This window comes from Durio zibethinus, chromosome 21 (assembly GCF_047325235.1).
Source record: "Durio zibethinus cultivar Kanyao isolate XHJ-2024 chromosome 21, ASM4732523v1, whole genome shotgun sequence".
Taxonomy (NCBI): domain Eukaryota; kingdom Viridiplantae; phylum Streptophyta; class Magnoliopsida; order Malvales; family Malvaceae; genus Durio; species Durio zibethinus.
Genome location: NC_143182.1, coordinates 20,620,652 through 20,643,126, shown reverse-complemented (window position 1 = coordinate 20,643,126; position 22,475 = coordinate 20,620,652). Strand labels below are relative to the sequence as shown.

The window sequence follows — 22,475 nt, the reverse complement described above, 5'->3', positions numbered from 1 at the left end:
ATTTTATTTGAGTTTTAAGACATTTAAAATTTTTTTGATTTTATCATATTTCATATTAAAATTTTATTAATATTTATAATTTTTAATGTAAAAAATTATGGTAATTTTATATCATTGTTCACTCTAACTCTAATCTTGTTTTTAAGATGATGTAACTAAACTATTAAAATTTTTAATTTATTCACTAAAATTTAAATAAATATTTTTTATCACTCAATCGTTAATTTCTAATAATATATTGATGTGTCAATATCACACTAGTTATAAGGTGATACATGACATTATTAATTAAATTTATTTTTTAAAAAACTTATAATGTTATATCAATAATATCATGAAATATACCGATTGACGTTACAATATTAAGTGACACTTAATATTTGACACATCATTATGACATCAATAAAGACTAATGACTTGATGATATTAGTTAAATTTTAGTGATTAAATTAAAAAAAATTTAAAATTAAATAATCATTTTGGAAATAAGACATAGTTGAGGGAACATGTATTTTACCTAAAAATTGCTATGTGAAAGAATAATCCATTATTTTGTCACTTATGGAAAACAAAGACGGACAAAAGAAAATATGATTTTTGGGGGAGTAGTGGACTACTATTTGTTCTTTTAGCAATTTTGTTTCCATCGAAAAGCCTTGCGGTTTCAATCTTTCGGCACTTTAGACGCACCGTTTGACAGCCGAAAGAGAGAGAGAGGACGTTAGCAGACGGCAGGAGGGAGGAATGGGAAAGCAAAAAGAGGAAGAAGAGGAAGATAATAGAAGAGAGGCAGCAATTGCTTCAACCCTTTGTTTGCAACCCAATTTCAAGCCTGTTGGTGTCACTCGTCAACAGCTTTCCAAATTCCAGGTACCATCTTCACCACCCTTTTTTCTCCAAAGCTTATTTTCATGCTTAATATGGATGTTCACATGAATCTATAGGATTAGGAACCCTTTTATCATCTTTAGCAGATACCTCTTTTATGTAATTGAGATGACCTCTTTTATGTAATTGAGATGATGGGTGGTGAAATCTTGGGTTTTGTTTATGATTTTTGTTTTTTGGCCAGACGGTTTTTTTTTTTTTTTTATGATTGAAGAACTTTTTTGGTACAAAAGGGCTAGTTGGTATACGAGAAGGGGTTCCAGGTGTTAGGATTTGAAATCCAAAATTGCTGAATGTTATTAAGATTGATGCATAAACCAACTGAGCTAAACTCCAAATTCAATTGAAGAACTTTAAAATTGACAAGTTTTTCAACTAGTTAACTAGGTATGTTTGATTAGGAGCTGAAATGGGCAACGTTATAGAAGTTTTGTAGTGCTAAATTCGAATGGATTGGCATTTCTAAAAACTTCGAAGATCTAGATTTGTTGACCCTTATCATGTTGGAGAACTTGCTAATGGTGGTGGTTTTAATTCCATTTTGGCTTGCGAAGTTTGGGATATATTTGCATCCTTTTAGATAGTTGAGTTTCTTTCTGGTAAGAATCATCTTGCAGTTACATTTATGAAAGACTGAAACCTTTTGTTGCTTCTTGTTTCATCCTTATCCATACCCTTCTTTATTTTTTGGACATCGTGGCACTGTTTTTCTTGTATCTTAAAGAGAATCTAATTCTCTTTCTTCCCTTTATTCTGTGTATTTCATCTTTCAAGTTTAGTCTAATTTACTGACTTGAATCATACACTACTCGCACCTCATATGCAAGCAGGAGATTGATGTCGTAACAGTACGGTTTCTCATGTACACTATATTTTATTTGTGCATTAGATGTTTCATTCAGTTTATTAAACTATAGTATCTATTGGGCATGTGACAAGCCATGTCTCTTAAACTCCATGGAACCAAGTATGGGTGCTTTTTTGCACGGGAGTGGTTCAGTTTTTTGCATTTGTCTATCCCTCAATTCAATACTTTGAACTTGAAGATTTTCATTAACATTCCAAGACAATTGCACTGCAGGCATCCAAACGAACACACTTGAGCCTTTCTTCATGTACTTAATAATCTACAATTGTTCTTGATGAAATTGCTGAAGATATTGGTCAATAGTTGCAGGGTCACATGTATGGTGTTGGATGTTTTCTTTCTCGTTGATATATGAAAACTACAATTTAATTGGTCTATTCTGGTGACTGGTGTTGATGCTATGAGGTGGAGGCAAACTCTGCTTTATTATTCGGGTCTAGCCTCTTAATTCCATTATGGAATTGGCTCTTTGACGTTAGGCACTCTGGATAGTACAAACCAACCTAACACTTAACAGCAGGAGGCACAACAGCCAGGGGTTAAAACCTCATCAGTATCTCAAGTCTTAACCTCTCATTTTTTTGCGGTCATGTGACATTGTTTGCTGTTAGGCATCTTTCTACGCAGGAGTCCAAAACTCTGTCTCATTTAGATTTTAGTTTTTAAATGTGCCATTTATTAATACTCTGATATTCTTCTGTTATTTCTTTTCCCCTGGATAATGTACTTCTGTCTGAATGTTGTATGTAATAGGAGCTGCATAGAAGGCGTTTACAAACAAAAGCAAAATCAAAGATCCATAAGAAACCAAAAGGTACCAATTGTGGTTTATATAATCATTGGTAACATTTTTATAGTGGGATGTTTGGTCTCATCCGTCCACAATATTTTGTTCTAATTGTAGATCGAAGCAAAAAATTTCATGCTGAAGACTGCAATAGCACAGATTCTCCGGAAGCAGACTCAAATACCAGAGTTGAAGATTCAATTGTTTCCAACCTGAAGAGCCATATTGAAGATGATAATGCCTTTACACAGCCAGACAATGTTGTTGGGCAGCTTGCAACTAAAAAGCGGCAGAAATTGCATTGGGGGTAAGTTTCACCTTAGCTTCTTCGAATACATAATTGGTTTGGTACATTAGGGTTAATGTCACCAATAGCTCGTGAACTATAGCGAAATGTTTAATTTGATACTTAATCTTTAAAAATCTTCAATATAATACTTGAACTTTGAATTTCTTACTTAATGTGATACTCTATCTTAATGTGATTAGCTTCAAACGATGACATGTAATTGGCAAATAACCTTCTAAGTATCATATTAATTAACAAATTCATAATTCATGTATCATAGTAGACATTTTTAAAATTCAAATATCATATTGAACATTTCACTATACTTAAAAGGGTATTGGTGACATTACCCCAATTCATTAATAAGAAAGCATTGCTGCTCTATCTGATATGATTGTATGTCGTAACAATTTTGCTTTGGGTTATTCAAAAGTGGATGGTAGTTTTGCATAGCGGATTGCTGCTCCATCTGAAATCCCTTTTTCTAATCCTTTAATAATTTCCTCTATTATTTGTTGGCAGACTTGATACAAAGGAAAGGTGGGAAAGGAAAGCCAACATGTAGATATTTCAGAAGAAAATACAGCTTCGCCTAGTGAATGCTTAAATGAAAGCCTACGAGGTTATAAATTTAAAGAAATTATATTTGGGAAATGTCCACCATAAATGCTACAATTTCTGGGTATCTCATGTATACTCCAGATAAGTTCAGGGGACGCTACAATGGAAAATTGAGGAATGGAACCAGCAACCCTTTGTCATAATGATTTGCGATCTTTTATTGTTTCTCTTTTGTGTTCTGCAATAGTACTAGATTGCACTTGGCGACGTGATATTCCTCTTGATAATATAGTGATACGGTATCAAAATAATATGAAAAATTTAAAACAAAACATTGGTACTAAACCAATTTAAAAAAACAAAGTGATTTAAAATTTTAACAAATATTAGATATAAATTTAAGAAAAATAAAAAATATGTTTCATATATGATATATTAACATGATTTGATGTAATTTTTATATTTTATATGTGTCAAATACGATATAAATATACAAATTATTAAGCCTATCCGCCTTTATTACTTGGGAGGACAAACGTTATTTGGGGGAAAAAGGGGAACGATTTGAGGTTAAAAGAGGGATGGAAAAGTTGGAGATTTCTTTTAAATATCACAAGCATAATAACCGAGAGATCAAACTGTCAAAAATCCAGTTGCAAAATCTTATTCAGTTCCTACAAATGCCAAAACTCCAGATTTTGTACAAACACGGACACTTCAACAAAACTGAGACGCAAAAGAGTCTTAACAAACTAATGGAGTGCTCCATGTTTGGATGCATCATGAGATGAACATTAACAAGATTCATAGAGATTATTATTGCTTGCCTTTGGAGATCATCCAAATCAAGTTGTCGGGTTAAGAGCAAGCTCGATTTCTTCCAACGAACGCCCCTTCGTTTCCACAACATTACTGGCTATGTACAAGACAGCAAGAAGACAGACACCAGCAAATCCCAAATACACTGAGCTGATCCCAAACTTGTTCACAACACTCAAGAAATACAAGCCAATGACAAAGTTTGAGATCTGTTACAACACAAACATAAGTCAGAGATGAAACCAATAGATACCGAATTGATAGAAGAATGCTACCAGGAAACATTTTCAGATCATGTTCTTTTCAAGAAAATACATGCAACAGAGAGGCAGATTAAGAACCATTGGAACAGTACTATTACTACATCCTATCAAAGTATATACAGGTGAATTCGCTCAGAGGGATATACATGCACACATAAATATCAACATCCTTGGGCAGATTCTTTATCATGACTTACCCAATGCATGCCAAGTGATAAAGCTACTGCTTTTGCTCTGATTCTGGAAGCAAATATTTCGGGCAGAAGAAGAGCAGGCACAGGACCAGCACCAAGTGAAAACGATAAGACATAGCTGCATAAAGGAAATGGAAGCTACGTTTCAGATCTCACCGGCCAACAGGAGGTGACAACAATTGCAGGCATCATAATAAGGAGAAGCTTTGAGGGGCTTCATTAATTGTATAAAGGAGTGTTAACTCACAGAACAGTCCCAATGACAGCTAATGTGCCAGAATAGGGAGCCAGGACTTTCCAAGTGAATGACAAAGAAAGCAGCAACATTGAAGCAGCCTTCATGAGTGAAAAGAAAACAGATAAGGAAAAAAGAAAACATTTATTAGTTATATGAGAATCTGATGAGAAAATTGGACATCATATCATGCTGTAATAAATATTAACAAAGGACAGAACATACAGTGACTGAAGAACCGGGTCTAACAAAGTTTTCAGGGAATCATATTCAACTAATGTTCCCATCATTTTTTAAAATTTTGGGCCATCCATCTTGAAAAAATAACATCAATAATAACAACACTGAAATACCAGATTCCATGCATAGTGCCTATTCAACCATTGAAGGTAAATTGAAATGATATTCTGGTATCCTAGCTTATCGAAACCTTTGTTTCAGTCAGAGCATGGCTATTTTGAATATCTTGTGAAAAGTTTCATCCATTCAAGCATCCATGAAATCAAAGGAAAAAAATAGGGTGCAGATGAAATGAAGATTAAGGGAGTTGTTTTACATGCAAGCAAATGTTGATTGCTTTATAGCTTCCATAAACTACTCATTTAGTGAAACCACCTAAGAGCTTAATCTGAGATGCTGTAGCAAATGACTTGCAAGCCAGTAAAAGAAAAATGTTCTCCAATAAGAAAATGCAAGTAATATTGGATGCCATATATAAACAAGCATGATTTTATCATGAATGAGCTATGGTTTTGAAACTATAGAGATATTAGGAATATGAACAGAGCACTTCAACAATTCAATCCTTCAATACAATTTAATTGAAAAAAGAAAGTAACTCAATAGAGGAACTTGACCGAGAGATATCTTTCAGATAAATTAGAATGAGCATAGCTAGAGTTTCCAATCAATACCCAGCTAGAGTTTTGCATGCCAGAAAATTTTTGTATATTCTATAATCTCTAGTCAAACTTTGAGATCAAGTATTTTCGTCAAGGTAAGATCACTTGCAGTTTAAGAAACTTTGATTATAATATAGAAAAAAAAAAGGAAAAGTAAGAAATTTTTTGTGGTGATAAGAGATGCTTGTTTATGTATCTTAAGGCCCAAAATGCAAACGCTGGAGCTGGTTTCAATGAGTTTAACAATAGAATCCACACTCTTTGATTTGGAAGAATGAACTGCTACACAGATTGTTAAGCCTACCATTCCAGCAAAGCTTGTGATTAGAAGACTTTTCCTTCCTTGTCTGTCCATCAAAGAGGATGCAATAGCTGTGCCTGCAAGAACATCATAAGCCAGGAATATTAAATATCCTATGTGAATTTTGGATTTTCTTCCCCAAGAATTTATGCCTGAAAAATAATTAAATACTAACCAAAGACATTTGATGCACCAACAAGAGCACTTGCGGCAACATCAGAAGCAATTCCAGCACTACGAAACACAGCAGTTGAATAATATACCACGGCATTTATCCCACCTAACTGTTGGAATAAGAAAAGTGCAGCACCAACACTCACAACTGCAGCAGGACATAAAGTCAAGAAAGGCAATTACCATGACACAGTAGAAAGCATTAGAAACTTGAAGGTATAGTTCTCAGAATAATTAGTTCAAGTATGTGAGTAGTGATTCAATAACCAGAATTAGAAGTAAGAAGATATGAAGTACAAAAGGAACTATATTACATCCTCAACCTTTGAGTTAATCATTAAAGTATCAAAACAAAAATAAGGTAGCGCAAGGAAAGTGGTGATCAATTGTTAAACAAAACCTAAGCACTAGATCTTGTCTATATTTGGTAATCAAGAAACACTAGATCGACTGGTGCTATAACAACTCTTCAAAACAAAAAGAGCATGCTAGATGAAAATATGTTTCGAGAAAATTGGACTTTCAAGTTCAACTTTACATGGCAAAATAGTTTTAAAAGCAATACAACAAATTTATGAATCTTTTACATTACCATCTGATCCTTCTTAACAGCATGCAGTAGCATCTCTAATAAAGGTATGCTTTTCAATGGGACTTATAGATCTATTAAAATCCGTGTAGCCTTCATAATTCAGGTATACCTTTCCAGTAACGGCTGCTAAATAGGTCAAACCATCCTGCTTCTTGTTCTGTAGAACCCTGACCTGCAGTTCTTAACTCGTACATGACCTCAGCAACTCTTTCCTTTCCATATAGTGTTCTTATAGATTTTTCAGCTTCAGGAATTTTCCCTTGCTGCAAAATTGATGTATTTAATAAATAAGTAATCAATATTATGTATATCCGTGTGAGATATACATAAATGTAAAATAGAAAGACTCAGTAGTCCAAGAAGAAACCTGAAACAGCCACCGAGGACTTTCTGGGGAAAATGCCATACCTAGCGCCAATAAAATAGAAGGGACAGCAGCAACACCAAACATTGTCCTCCACCTAATAGAAAAAATATACATAAGATACAAATAGTTAGGGTAAAGGCTTAAGTAGACACAACAATTTATTTGCAAAAGAAATCCAATTCTTAACTACATTTTGGCACGTCATATACAACATTAATATTTATAGTGATCAAGACATATTCACTCGGTCTGACTAAGACAAAAAAGATCCAAAACAAAAGATTAATAAAAAAAAAAGCAACCAAAAATTAGAGATTTCAACTAGTCAGTGGAGCTTTTTTTTAAAACTTACTTGGTACTTTTTTTTTGGGGGGGGAGGGGGATTTTAACCCAACTCCTTGAACAGGGGGATAAATGCACCTATGATTGATACATTTGCTCAGGTGAACAGGGAGCAAAGTTACAATGATTATATGGTATAATAAGAGGATGATGGACAACAAAGAAGCCTAATCCCACACTATTGACTAAATGAATCATATTACACCATTGTGCTTTTTCTAAAAACATTTCCAGGATATGATAAGTAAAAACAAGGTCACTTTTAATCCTGTTCACCCACGTCTTATTGGCCTAGCCCTTGCTCTTTTGCCAGCAAAATAAGGAAGGGAAAAAAAAAAGAAATTAAAAGCAATGCAGAAAAGGGATTAAATTAGCCATAATATTCCGTGAACAGGTGCCAAATGAAAGGAAGAAAGGTCTTAGAGACTGGTGAGGGAAAACTTTACTACCGAATATAGCTACAAAAAATAGAAAGAATTATCCTTTTATACCAAATTGAAGCCCAGATTTTAGAAACTTCTAACTAAAATTCTTACCAAAAGTTAGAAGGGCACAATTTCTTTAGATGCATGATTGATTGCATGCTCAGTAGTTTCCAGAAAAATGTTATATCTCAATTTAACATAGCAAATGAAGCATGTTACAAAGTGTAAAACTGCTAGGATAATATACCATAGTGGGTTGCCCGCTAAAGGTAATCCAGCTACCAATGCCGCTAGAATCCCAATGCATATAAAAAGTTGGTTTACAGATCCAAGTGCACCACGGATTTCAGTTGGTGAGATCTGAAAAATAGAAAAAGAATGTCAGCAGATGTACCCAAAAAATAGGCAACCAAAGCAAATAATGAAGATCAGAAAATGTAACCTCAGATATGTAAAGTGGAACAATGGCAGACGATATACCAATACCAATACCGGCCAGTAAGCGGCCAATTATCATAGTCTGGACAGTCTGGGCTGTAGCACTGAAAACATTTAAGGGATTTGAAGCATTAGTTTTCAGCAAACTTATGATGATTGACAAGATAATAGTTAATGAAATGATACTAACGTGAGAACTGCTCCAATGATAAGTGGGATAGCATCTAATTGAAAAGTCCTTGTCCTGCCAAACTTGTCTGCCAGTGCTCCCCCGGTAAATGAACCAACAGTGGCACCAGCAAGGAGTGTGCTGACAACCCATCCTACTCAAATTGGCATAACAGAATAATAAGTTAACTATTCATTAGAAAAGTTGGATAATTTAAAGATTAAGAAAATAGGTGGTAAACCAAAGTAACCAAAAATGAAGAAAAGAGAAAGGGAAAACATAAACCCAACAATTTCTAACATTGCTTGAATAAGTACAAGTAAAGTCACTTCACTTTTATACGTGAAACAACACAACAAAGATGGACTGCATGACGCAGTGGAATGGCCTCTATTTCACTTAAATTTCACTAAATAATCTTCAAGCAATAAAGTGCCATGGGACTTTGATTTATCAGGCACCAGAATACACATGCAAAATATTTTGGAAACAAACAACAAAGAAAAGAAAGGGAAAGGAAAGGAAAAAGAAACAAAAGCACAGTTTGAATTTGCATTGTAATTCACAATTCATGCCTTGCAGGACAGTATTCTCAGCAATTCCCAGATCCTTAGATAGATACTCAAGTGCGCCGTTTACTACCCTGAAGAAAAAAAAGAAATGATCCAAATGGAGGGTGAGGGGGGTGAAATTAGACAAGTATATCATTATCAAAAGCCCTGCACAAAACCACAAACAAATAATAAGCATAAAAAATGTAGCTTGCCAACTGCCAAGATATTGATTATGAGTTCTTTGCCTAAACAGTTTCTTTTTTTTCTTTTTTCTAGAATGTAACCATAGGGTTGAGTCAACTCCAGTGTTTAAATATTTCCAAAATACTGGAAATATTCACCAGCATCCCTTGTTGCAAGCACCTATACCTTTTAGGACCCACATAAATGACCTATAGTGATCCTCTCTGATGCTTTCATATTATTGGAGAGCATGCTTAACTGTATCTACACGACAGATTGCCTAAGTATATCATTGAGATGATAAAATCACTAAATTGACAACTGTAGAACCAAATACCAAAAGGAAGTTCCTTGAGAGTGAATCAAGACATACCCTAGATGGTAACCAAATAATATAGCTCCCAAGCAAGCAACACCGACAAATGGCAGAACAGTCCCAGAAGATTTCCCCTGAGGGTTGATTGGTGTCAAATCCTCAGCATCTCCACCTGTAGTTTAATTCGAATTGCAAGATGTAAGAATATAGAAAAGCAGGTTAGAAAGACTAACTTACTTCTTTTGCAATGATTACACGACTCAGAAACTTAGCAAATCAGCTATGCACAGGCCAGAACGTTTATTTCTCTTTGATACAACGGAGCACAGGCTGGGGATAGGGAGAGGGATTGAAGGTGCTGGGATTTGAACCCTAAAGCCTGCTAGATGCCAACTTTTAAGGTAGCCGCATAAACCTATTGATCTAAGCTCCTAGTTCCACAGGCCAATCCATTTAAACAACAAGAATGCGCTCTTCCAACAAACTGAAACACTAATACATCAGTTAATCACATCATGTAGGAAGCATATGACTAGCATACATCCATCATTACTAACACAACCATGCACAAGTTAATAGATTTTAGTGGAAATAATGTACTGTTCACATTAACTAACACAAAAACAAATCAGTTCATCATATCTGAAAGAAATGAGAGAGAGAGAGAGAGAGACCAGAAGCTTGAGCCTTGACCGATCGAGATTTGACCGAAGAGCGAACGACAGTTTGAATAACATTCCTGGCACGTGCAAGCTCAGCTCCCATTGAAACGGCACCGGAGCTTAAGCCGCTGCAAATGGAACCACTTTGGATGCAAAGATTTCGATTCAAAGATAAATTCCGTACCCTAACTTCACCAAAACAAGGTAAAACTCTACGTTTTGAAAGTTCAAAGCCTAAATTTCCTCTGGTTAAATGCGTTGACGCCTGCATTCTGAATTACCTGATTCGCCGTAAATTAAAAAAAAAAAAGTAAATTTAGCCGACAAGTTAAAGCAGTCAAAAAGGAAAAAAAAAAAAAAAAAGAGCATTAATATCCATATTTAAAGATCAAAACGCAACCGTTTTCTGAAAAAACGGAATGACTGAGAAGTGAGTGAGATTTACCGAATCAAAGGGGGAGTGGAGAGAGACAGAGAGAGAGAGGATGAGCCAGTTTCTGGGTTCTGTTTGGATGGTGAGATTTTACTTTGTAGAAGAATTTTGATGGAAAGCTTCGGAAAATCCGTCGATCGAGAGAGAGAGAGAGAGAGAAAGGGAGTAACTGTTTGCTTTCTAGGAGCTTACCAAGAAGAACCAACTTGGTGCAGAATTCAATTATTCTCTTTCTTTCTTTTCAAAATTGAAATTAATTAATTAAATTTTAAATTATACTACCAGTAAATTCGTCGAGAATCGAAGAATCGATGGTGTAAAAAATTTTAAAAATGGCAATGGGGGATTGTTTTGTTCACTATGTGTTTGTGTTTGGATGGATTTATGATTTAGGGAGGGTTGGATTTTGGGTTGGATTTTGGGTTAGATTTGTAGTTGCGTTGGCGTTACGTCGTGGGCTCACGTGAGGGCAGCTTGGACGACACCTATCGTGCCTGTTCAGTGTAGCGTGTCAGCGTAATATTATACATGAAACTGCAATGTAAGTGATATGATACCCGAAATAATTTTATTTATTATATATTATTATTTTTTAAATTATATTAAAATTTAAAAATATATAAAATTTTGTATTTGATTAATTTATTATAAAAAAATAATTTTAAAAAACTGAAAGAAATAATATGTTTTTACTTGGATTATTATACACTTAAAATATATATCAAATAAAAATACCTGATATATGTTTTTTCAAATAACAAATATATATATATATATTATCAAATGGTGAATTAAATAATAAAAAAATGATAGGCATAATTTTAATTTTGTAATTTTGTTTAAATTACTATACAAAATATAAAAAATATTAAGAGATGTGTGAAAATAAATAAATTGATAAAAAAATTTAATTTTCATAAAATAAACTTATAATAATAATAAAATATACCTCGAAAAAGAAAGATGCAAATAGAAAAAAAACAATAATAATAAATTTTCAAAAAAGTACAAATTAAAATATAATATAATATAATATATGATATTTTTAATTTTTAATTTGTGAAATAACTCTCGATAACATTTAAGATTGGACAAATAATTTTCAAGTTGATATATAAAAAAAAATTAGAAGGATATAATAAGTGACAAAAATTAAATTAAATTAAATTAAATTTCTTGCTTATTTTTAAATATAAAATTAATAGTTAAAGTTGAGATAAATATAGGTCATATTATTTAAAAATTTAATATGAAAATTTAATTTAAATTTTTAATATTGTACATAAATTTTTATGAAAATAATTTTTGTTTGATACAAATTAAGATAAAAAATATAGTAAATTTTTGAAAGATTGTATAAATTTAATCTTCATAGCTTTAAAACATGATAAAAGATTTTTATAATTAAATAATTTATAAAAAAGGTTATTTGGTAAAAATTAAAATTATTTAGATAAAATTCATATTTCAAATTTTTAATTTTAAAAAAAAATTCTACATCAATTTGATTTGTAATTATAATTTGAATAATTTTTATGTTTGACTAAATTTAAAATTATCTAATTTGTAATTAAAAAAATTATATTCTTTAAAAAAAAAACTATCATGTATGTTATTTAAAAAAATTATCGATATAAACATTCATATTTCAAATTTTATCAAGTGTGTATATATATATATATATGTTATTATATAATAATATATATGATTATTTGATATAACAAATAAAATTAAAATTTTGATATATATTTTATTTTTTAATTAATTTTTTTATGTTTTTAATATATCCTAATTCTCTAAAAGTATATATTATTTTAAAAGTAGTATATTTTTTATAATTTCTAATCAATAATTTTTTTCTTTAAGTTTAAATAAAAAAATTGATCAGGGTAAAAATGAATTTATCACACAATGTTTAAAAAATGTTGAGTTTGCTCAGTTAAATTTTTCCTCTAACATCGATAGCATCATTTTACTGCAAGTCATGTAACTTTTTTTCAATCTTTTTTTTTTCTCGCCTTTTTTTTTTATGAATAACCCTTTAATTTTGAAATTTGTTTATCTTCGAAATTACGATTTACTAAGACATGTTAAGAGAAAGAAAAACAAAATGGCATGAAAATCTTTAAGGGTAAAAAAAAAAAAAAAAAAACCAAACATTTTAACAATGCGATTTGCACCAAAAAACAAAAAAAAAAAAAAAGAGAAATCACGCCGAAACGAAGGTCCGGAGACTTCCAAATGAGGTATTAGAGGAACGCAAAGTTGATAAAGTCTTCATTGTCCCGGTGAGCCCTGTCTATTATTGGGACAAGCAAGAGCTTCGGCAATCATAGAGGAAAAAGTACAAGTTGAAATGTGAATCAAGTTTTTTCAGCAATTCTAGCATAAGATCAAACCTTTTAACAAAAAATAAAGCATAGCTCTTGCAAACCCAGTTCAAGAAAATAAGAGAAAAATGAATCGCAACTCGATACAAACACAATTTTGATCCTTGTACTGAGCATTTCTTTTGGAATTCCATCAATAAATCTAAGTAATAATGACAACAGTTCGAATAGCCACAACTTTTGAGATATCTGTATTCAAATTTGATTATTTTTCATGCTATTCAAATCTAATAAATATTTGGATAATATTTAAATTTGCAATCTGATATCCCAATCATTTTAGCATTACCTATTTACTTTCCTAACCCATTTAAATACTTGAAAAATTATTCATGATCTTCTTCAATTTTTCAAGTTGAATCCACACTTGAACATGATCCTACAAATTAAGAAAATAATAATAGAATTTATTTTCAAAAAACAAGTGAATAAAAAATGAAATAATTTTATAATTTTCTTTTGTTCTTGCAAAAACTCATGTGATTTGTCATAGCTCTTGTCACATTCCTCATATCGGAACTTTTATGCAATAATTACATATTATCACATTTCTTTCATTCACAGTTATCTTTTCAAACTGTCGCCAAACCTTTGTGATTAACTTTCGTGAACTTTTTTCCTTGCTTCTGTTCATGGAAGTTTAGATGAAGTGAGCATGGTTGGGCTTAACTTGTTGGGGGTGGGTGCAAGCGTGAATGTTGAGTTAAGGCTGTCGGCGTCCGGGAAAGGGAGGCTGAATGCAGGTTAGGTGTCGAGCGTCACGGTGTTGGGAGGAAAAAAAGGAGATGGCTGACGGCTAAGGCCGAAGCAAGGTTGGCTATTGATAGGAGAAATGGAGAACTAGAAAATGAAGAATAAGTTTTTTATGGTTAGGGTAATATAATACATTATACTAGGTAGCATCCTGAGCATTGCGAAGATTTTTGTTTCTTTGTTTCTTCCATATTATAAAAATCATGATTTTTGTCATCGTCTAAATTAAATGATTGAAACTTAAAACAGTTTATATAAATATCTATATGTAGTATCAAATAGTTCAGAGAAATTTGTCACATGACAATATGTAAAATTGTAAATAGCATTAAATAAATGTTCCTTTCCAAAAATTAAATTTGTAATCTTCCTTCATGGCTATTTTATTCTTCTTATGGTTTTGGATTCAAGGAAAACCAATAATAAGCAAAGAGTTGGTTTGCCAATTCAATATACCATGAAAGTGTTTTGTGAGTATTATGTGTTAAAGTAAGTATAGGTAATAGGTTAAAATATGTTAGAGGTCCTTGTATTTTATGAAAATTGAGAATTTAGTTTTTGTACTACAATTCATACAAATTTAATTTTTATATTATTTTTATTTAATAATTTTAGTTCAATCATCAATTTCATTAATTTTTTTGCAATTAAAAATGTTGATGTGGTTGTTAACTTTATTGACGTGACGTTAACTTTGTTAATATGACATTGATTTATTGATGTGACAATTGAATCGATAAAATCAATTATTAAATTTGCATAACTTTTATGCTCATACAAAATTCAAAATTTAATCCCTATATTTGCTCAAAATTTGAAATTTAATCTATGTACTCACAAAATTTGAAATTTAATCTTTCTAATACAAAAAATATTTCAAATTTTTAGAAATTTTTTAGTTTTTTTAAATATTAAATTTTAAAAATTGCCACAATACTCTCTTATAATATTCTATCATAATAATGAAAAATCTATTACAATATTCTATCATAAATTTCATATATTGTCGCTAAATCTATCATAATATTTTGTCACCCATATAAAATACTGTTATTAATTCTGTCACTATTTCATATTACATTCATTCATAAAATATAAATCTGTTATTGATTTTGTTACACTTTTATGTCACGATTATAATATATTATGGTCATATGAAAAAAAATCTTATATCAATCTATTAAAAATCTATAATAAATTTATCAATATATGATATAAATCTGTCACAATTTTAAGAAACTATTATTTTTATTAAGTTATTAAATAAATTATAATTATATCTCATAAATGTAAAATTATCCATCAAATAGTATTTCTATTTCATTAAATTAAATCCTATTTAAATGATTTTTATAATCAAGTCTACGTTAAAGATTCTAAATAAACCAAAGTAATTTACTAAGCTTAATGTGTATTGATTTTAAAATTAATCATATTATTTAATTTAACATAATCATTTTTTTTGTGAAGACCTAACAAATTGAAAATTCTAATTGTGATGCACAATATTAATGTTTTAGTTTATCAAATAAATCATTTTTTTCTTTCGTTTTGTTAGGATTTAAAGTTTATCTTTCAAATAAATAGGAGCTTGTCATTCGTAAGAATTTAGGTTTGAATCTTTTATTTTGTTTGGTTGGATGAAATGATCATTTTTATGGCCTATTTCATATTCATTACAATACCAAAAAATAGGCTTTGTCAACAAAATTTTTCATTGATAAAAGCTTAAACTTCATCAGTAATGGGTTTTTTTTCCATCAGTAATAATAAAATTTCATTAATAATAAAAAAATTCATAGGTAAAACAATCGGTAGTAATACTTTAAATAATATATAACTATTATTTTATAATTTTTTATAATTTTATTATAATTTTAAATTTATTTTTAAAGTAATTATATGAATACTAATATATATATATATATATAAATAAAAGAAATAAATAAATAAAACTTTCCATTTCATTTATAAAAAAATATAATAATATTTTACAAAATTATTTATAAATTTTAATTACAAAAATATAAAGAACAAAAGACATATTCTATTTACAATTTATACCACAATGTTGAAAGTGGAATGAAATTTTTACAACATTATAACAAAACACAATCTGTCAAGCATTATTCTATGCATTTCATAAAGAATTTTTGTCTTAAATGTTCAAAAAAATGAAAAGAAATAAAAATAAAATACAATCAAGACATAACCTAATATACCTCTTTCATTTGATGAAAAACATGGATTCTATCTAGGGACGGCAATCAAGCCCGTCCCCGACTGGTTTTGGCTATAGGGTCGGATTTTTTTTTTGAATTTCGGGTTTCGGGTCGGGGTCGGATCGGGTAAATTTAGGTAATAGTCAGGGTCGAGTCGAGTTCGGGTATGCCTAAAACCCGACCCTACCCGACATTATTAAAAAATTATTTTTTAATTAATTAATTAATTATTTATTTATATATATATATTTATATAATGATATTTTTAAATATTTATATTTAAAAAATAATATTTTATATTTTAAAAATAATATTTTATTAATTTTGGGTCGGGTCGAATTGGGTACGGTTTACATATTGTCGGGTCGGGTCGGGGTCGGGTTTGATGAGCAAAAAATCGGGTCGGGTTCGGGGCGAGCAAAACCCGCCCCGAACCCGACCCGATGCCATCTCTAATTCTATCTTTATCACCTCTACCCATAATAAATGATGACATGTAAAAGCCTAAACAAAGAAGATAATAAAAAAAATGTGAGATACATATAAAAATTGAGTGCTCAATGGAAAGTAAGATGGAACATGGAAATTTCACATATAAACAATAACTAAAAACTTTGGTGGTATCTCTAGTATCTTTAATAGCAACTACAATACTATCACGTGCCTACATGTGCCTACACGCACATATTTAAGAACTTATATCAATCAGTCTATGTGTGTAAATTACATGTGGATGTGCTGTCTTTGCATGTATAAAAGTGTAATCCATATTAAAGAGGTATATAATTGCATCTGTTTTTGTTACATATTAAAAGATTGAGGAACTTATTATGACAAATAATCAAGAATGTTACTAGTGATGGGCAGAAGGAATGGAAGTGAAGAGAGAACCCATAATATAAATAATGCAGTTCATATTTGACGATTGATCCAGAACAAATAGGCTTGCTATAGAAAAGTGTTGATCAAGTATATTTTGCATAGAGCTATATTTTAAGTTTCAAGCATTAGAATTCGCATGATTAACAGTAGATATTATAACCCACGCAACAAAAAAATATAAAAAATAGTAGTAAAGACATGAGACGAATATCAATGAAAAATAGTCTCTTATTCAATGTATTCAAACAAGCACAAATAAAAAGATGTATCATTTTACCTCATTTAGTGAATTCGTACCCTCGCTTAACATGTAAAATACCCTTTTTATTCTTGAAAAAAAAACTGGAACTGATGATCTTCCCTATGTATAAGAAGTAGCAATTGATAAATATGAAACTTTTTGTAACATAACGTGACATAAGCTCATTTATCTCATCAGTTTTTTAAAATTTTTAACTTTTGTTCAGGGCTTTTTACCCTCTCAAGTTCACATTCATAACATAATTTAAAGCACAATTGATTCCCTAATAATTGAGTAATTTCATCTTTCATTAAAATGTATCAAATTCCAAAACATGACTATACACCTAGTTCATTCTATTTATATAAATAGAGATAATCTTTCAATAAAGATCATTTGGAACAATAAAAATAATAATTTAACTAAAACTGTTGCCTCACTATTTTGAAGTACCTATTCAAGTTCTGCAGGTGGGCTTCCACTACAAAGAGTCATTGTAAGTGGATCAAGTCCCAATTGACTAGCCATGTGGAGTATCTCTTTATGCAAAACATTTGTGAAGAAATTACAACACATAATAATAAATTTACACATATGATTATACAACACATGATTAGGCATAAGCATATTTGTTAATCTCCAAACATTTGTGAAGAAATTATAACACATGATTATACACTTACACATATAATAGAGAATGGAAAAGTTCCTACAGAGCATTAGCTGAATATCTAATCTCATTTAAGAGAACATGATAATAGATAGGTCTTATGGTTCCCTAAACAACAAATATAAATTATATAAAAAAACCAACATTACAATAAAAGATGAAAGGCTACCAGGGCAAGGTTTATAAGACATTGAAAGTTAATAATACTAATTCTTTATAATGAATTATCAAATACATTTAGCGCAAACATTTCAATATAAAATCATCCAATCAAATAAATAAAGAAAAAAGATTTTAAACCATAATTGAGTGTGATCAACATATCAACAAGAAGTTAGAGCTTTGAATCACATTTCAAGGAGAAAAAGAACAAGAAAGTTCAAACAGACAGGCCTAAAACTTATAAATTTTATCATTTTAACTACAAATTAAATTAATATGGTCAAAACTATGAATCATTTTAGTCCTATATGAAAGTACATCAAAGAGCGATTTTTGTCCATTATTAAACCCTAATTGAATTGAAATATAAGTAATTAAAGTCATATAAAGTATTAAATCTTTTTATTAATTGACCATATGAGCTATTATACTAAAAAAAATTATCTAAATGATAATTTAAGGTAATTATTGGTTTACTTTAACAAATAGTCCATCAATGGTACAAAAGATCTTGCAAAAATTCATCATACATACTACAAGATAACACATTTATGAAAAATATTATTACTTTTAACAACAGAATTTTACCTTTGATCTTAGCTTTCTTAGTGCAATTTCATCGATTTTGTGGAGAATTTCTCTAATTGAGGCACTTCTACATACGAAACTTGTTCTATTTTCAAAATAGTTGAAATAAAAATAAAGCAAGTTAGTATAATGAAAATGAATAAAAAAATTATATTCATTATAGAATATACAACTACCTCAACCAACTTTTATAACACATATTCACATATAGATTATGAAAAAGAAGAATAAAATAGAACAATTTAATTTATTTATATTAAGTTTGATTAATACAATAAAACCACGATAGTTTAATAATTAGTAATATATAAATTTCACTAAACTATAAAATATATAAATTATTTCAAAACAAATATAAATCTTAATAATATATAAATTACTTAAAAATGAGATAGATATTGGTAATATATAAATTATAACATCAAATCAACATAAATAATTTTAATTTCTATAATTATTATTAAAATTTAGAAAATATTAAATCTAAAAATCCATACAAATATATATAAATTTTAATACACATCAAACATAAATTAATCAACCCTGAATCTTATACATCTAAAAGTTAATAAATCTATAATAAAACCCAACAAATTTCAATAAAACTTTCACAAATAAAAAATAAATAACTCAATAAATAAAAAAATTTCTCCAACAATACTAAAAATAAATCCAAACAAAAATTAACAATACAACATTAATACTCAACAAAAAATCCAATAAAAAAAATATAACAAACAATTTTCAACAAATATATAACCAAAACCACAACAAATTTCAACAAATATAAAACGAACAAAAACTCAACAAATTGGTAACTAAAACGTAAATAAATTTTAACAAATAAATAACTAATAAAAACTCAACAAATTGGTAACCAAAACACAAACAAAATTCACCAAATTTCTAACAAAAAATTAAACCCTAAACTTAATAAATATATTGCATAAAATATAACGTAAAGTAAAATAATCAAAACAAAAACTTACTAAAATGAGGGACAGTGGCGATGTCGGCAAGTGCACTCCAACAGCGGTGGAGGATGACAAGGAGGTGATAGGGAGGAAAGGAGGGGAAAAAGGGGAGAGTGGGATAGGGGAAAGGAAAGGGAATTAGGGATTATGAAAAATTTTAGCGAAAAAAATGAAAGCAACTACTGGTCAAGGAATTTCAAATTTTTTGTTATTACCAACAATTTACTGGTGAAAATTCTATAGGTAATAAAAAAATTTTGAAATACTATTATTGATGATTTTACTGACAAATATTTTGTTGGTAATAAAAAATTTTGAAACACTATTATTGACAATTTTAACTATAGAAATTTCATTGGTAATAAAAAAATTTTAAAACACTATTACCAATGGTTTTACCAATGGAATTTTCATCGATAATGTCAAAAAAAAAAATTTTGAATTTTTTGGCAACGGATTTTTCTGTCGGTAATATCAAAAAAATTTTTTTTGAAATTTTCTTAACGACAGATTTTTCTGTCGATAAAATTATTGGTAATTATTAGCTACAGATTTTTTCATCAGTAAAATGACAGCAATTCGCACTAGACTTTTAGTAACAGATTACGTACGAATTTTATTCTGTTAGTAAAATCCGTCAGTATAAGTGTTTTAAAGATTCTGTCAGTAAAAATCTATCAGTAATAAACGTTTTTTTGGTAGTGTTACAAATGCAACTCTATTTAATATTTGGTTCATATAAATTTTTTTATATGATATATTTAAACTAATTAAATTAATATTAACTTTGATACATTAATTTAAATTATTAATATTATAACTGACTAATACAAATGATAATAGTATTATTATTAATATGATATTATTAATAATTAACTATAAATAATAAAAACTAATATATTTCAAAACAATATTTTTATATTAGAGAAACTAAAATATTTTTACAAGTATTAAAAATATTTTTTATATTAAAATGACTAAATTTCAAATTTTGTAAAAGTACAAGAACTACTAAATTTCAAATTTTGTAAAAGTACAAGAACTAAATTTAAATTTTCATATGAGTACAGGGACTAAATTTTCATTTTCGTAAAATATACAGACCTTTAGCATATTTTGACCTAGGTCTTACGTTCCCAATATAAGTTATGCCAAGTCTACTTAATTGCAATTTTTTTTCATTTCCTATTTATGTTAAAAAAATAATTGGTCAATTTCTATTAGTTTTACATATTCGTTTCTTTTAATAGAACATTACCTTGTTCTTGATTTCTTGCCAATAGATTTTACGTCAAACAAATTTGTAGGAAAACATTTAACATAGCATTGTCTCCCATACTTAATTAGAGAGATTAATTAGGATAAAAAAATCATCACATAAAAGGGGGATGACTTCCTATACGTCAAACAATGATCAGATTCAACTTAATGATTAATGCAGTTTTTATTGTCCATTTTAACTATTGGAAAGTTTGGTCAAAACAATCTATAACTTTTACGTAGCAAAGGAACAAACATATTCATTCTCACTCAAGTTTTTTATATAAATATAAAAAAAAATGTACAACAAACAATATATTCAGCATATAAAATCCTAATCTACATCATTAATAACAGTACATAACAATAGTTCAAATACCTAAGATAAAAGGTTTGTAACAACCAGTTTACGAAATTAACACACAAAAGTCTTAAAAAAAATTAATAAAATGTAAGAGCTAATAAAATGAGGATATAGAAAAGCAACAGCTTAGCAAAACATTTAACATAACTTTGTCGAGAGTTAGATAAAAAATCATCTATTTGTTGTCAAATATATCTAATGATTGTAAACTTATTCTAATATAGTTATGTATAAGTAATAATTTTTTAATAGAAAAGTATCTAATTCCTTTTTTTAATATGTGTAATGGCTTTATCAGCGGTGCGGTTGAATCTGTAACCATAAGAATTAGCTTCCAAATGAAAGTTAAGGTTAGAAGTTGTTGTTATAACGTGTAGATTCGTGCACCAACCACTAGACATACATTTAAAAAAGTCACCATTAATTTTTTTTGTTTAGGTGTGATTGATCACCTGAAAAAATCTATCCCATTTAAAGATGAGTCTTAAGATTGACTTAGGTACCTTTAAATAGTATATTATAGCCTACAAAATCGAATTTTAGGTTCGAGAGTACAATTACGTATGAGGAAGGTTATAGCACCCTCATAATGCCTATCCAAAGAATGGTACTAATTTGATTTCAAATTATCCAAGCCTTAATCATATTTATAATTTTTCAAAATATTTAATATTAAAAATTTATCTTAAAATTACTCCAGTAGTTTTTCTCATCTCATGAGTAATCATGGAGATTAATGTCCCACTCTAAAAAAGCTTTGTCATCATATTCATTTAATTTTGTTCAAAAATAATTAGTAAAATCTTCAAATAATTTGGTAAGATTTACTTTGATGCAGATCTCCCAATAATTTGCTGAGATTTTATTTGAAAATCATTTTTAAAAGATGCATTAAATCTTTCAATAGTTTGGTAAGATTTAATTTTAGATGCAAATCCTCTAATAGTTTGGTAAGATTTACTTTGATGCAAGTTTCTCAATAGTTTGGTGAGATTTTATTTGAAAAATTATTTTTAAAAGATGTATTAAATCTTTCAATAATTTGGTAAGATTTAATTTTAGATACAAATCTTCTAATAATTTGGTAGGATTAAAAAAAATTTTGGAAAACTTTTTTTTTAACTCAAAAGAAAAAGAAGAATTTAAAATAAACAAAAATTAATACGCAAAATAATATTATATCATGCAAAAAAAGAAAAAATAATAA

General features: G+C 29.3%; 2 protein-coding genes across 2 annotated transcripts; one reads left to right on the top strand and one right to left on the bottom strand.

The window, feature by feature from the left end:
• The first annotated feature begins 570 nt into the window (after window positions 1-570).
• LOC111306309 (uncharacterized) lies at window positions 571-3,618 on the top strand. Its single transcript, XM_022904208.2, has 4 exons — window positions 571-870; window positions 2,510-2,570; window positions 2,661-2,850; window positions 3,355-3,618. The coding sequence occupies exons 1-4, from the start codon at window positions 745-747 to the stop codon at window positions 3,395-3,397; spliced, it is 420 nt and encodes a 139-aa protein (XP_022759943.2). The 5' UTR covers window positions 571-744; the 3' UTR covers window positions 3,398-3,618.
• Window positions 3,619-4,032: 414 nt separating this feature from the next.
• On the bottom strand, window positions 4,033-10,955 carry PGLCT (plastidic GLC translocator). The gene is made up of 14 exons (XM_022903534.2): window positions 10,775-10,955; window positions 10,342-10,610; window positions 9,725-9,839; window positions 9,190-9,257; window positions 8,636-8,768; window positions 8,450-8,549; window positions 8,255-8,367; window positions 7,241-7,334; window positions 6,983-7,136; window positions 6,283-6,429; window positions 6,111-6,184; window positions 4,917-5,005; window positions 4,673-4,787; window positions 4,033-4,421 (listed from the first exon to the last, which is right to left on the bottom strand). Exons 2-14 carry the CDS (start codon window positions 10,598-10,600, stop codon window positions 4,239-4,241), a joined length of 1,644 nt encoding a protein of 547 aa, XP_022759269.2. The 5' UTR covers window positions 10,601-10,610; window positions 10,775-10,955; the 3' UTR covers window positions 4,033-4,238.
• Between the last annotated feature and the right edge of the window lie 11,520 nt (window positions 10,956-22,475).

Bases quoted from the DNA above. Each gene is read 5' to 3' on its own strand.
- LOC111306309 (XM_022904208.2), top strand. From the start codon at position 745: ATGGGAAAGCAAAAAGAGGAAGAAGAGGAAGATAATAGAAGAGAGGCA. The intron at 871-2,509 runs GTACCATCTTCA...TGTATGTAATAG, and splicing joins AACAGCTTTCCAAATTCCAG to GAGCTGCATAGAAGGCGTTT. The intron at 2,851-3,354 runs GTAAGTTTCACC...ATTTGTTGGCAG, and splicing joins CGGCAGAAATTGCATTGGGG to ACTTGATACAAAGGAAAGGT.
- PGLCT (XM_022903534.2), bottom strand. From the start codon at position 10,600: ATGCAGGCGTCAACGCATTTAACCAGAGGAAATTTAGGCTTTGAACTT. The intron at 6,185-6,282 runs GTTAGTATTTAA...ATGTTCTTGCAG, and splicing joins TGGTGCATCAAATGTCTTTG to GCACAGCTATTGCATCCTCT. The intron at 5,006-6,110 runs GTAGGCTTAACA...TCACTCATGAAG, and splicing joins TCACAAGCTTTGCTGGAATG to GCTGCTTCAATGTTGCTGCT.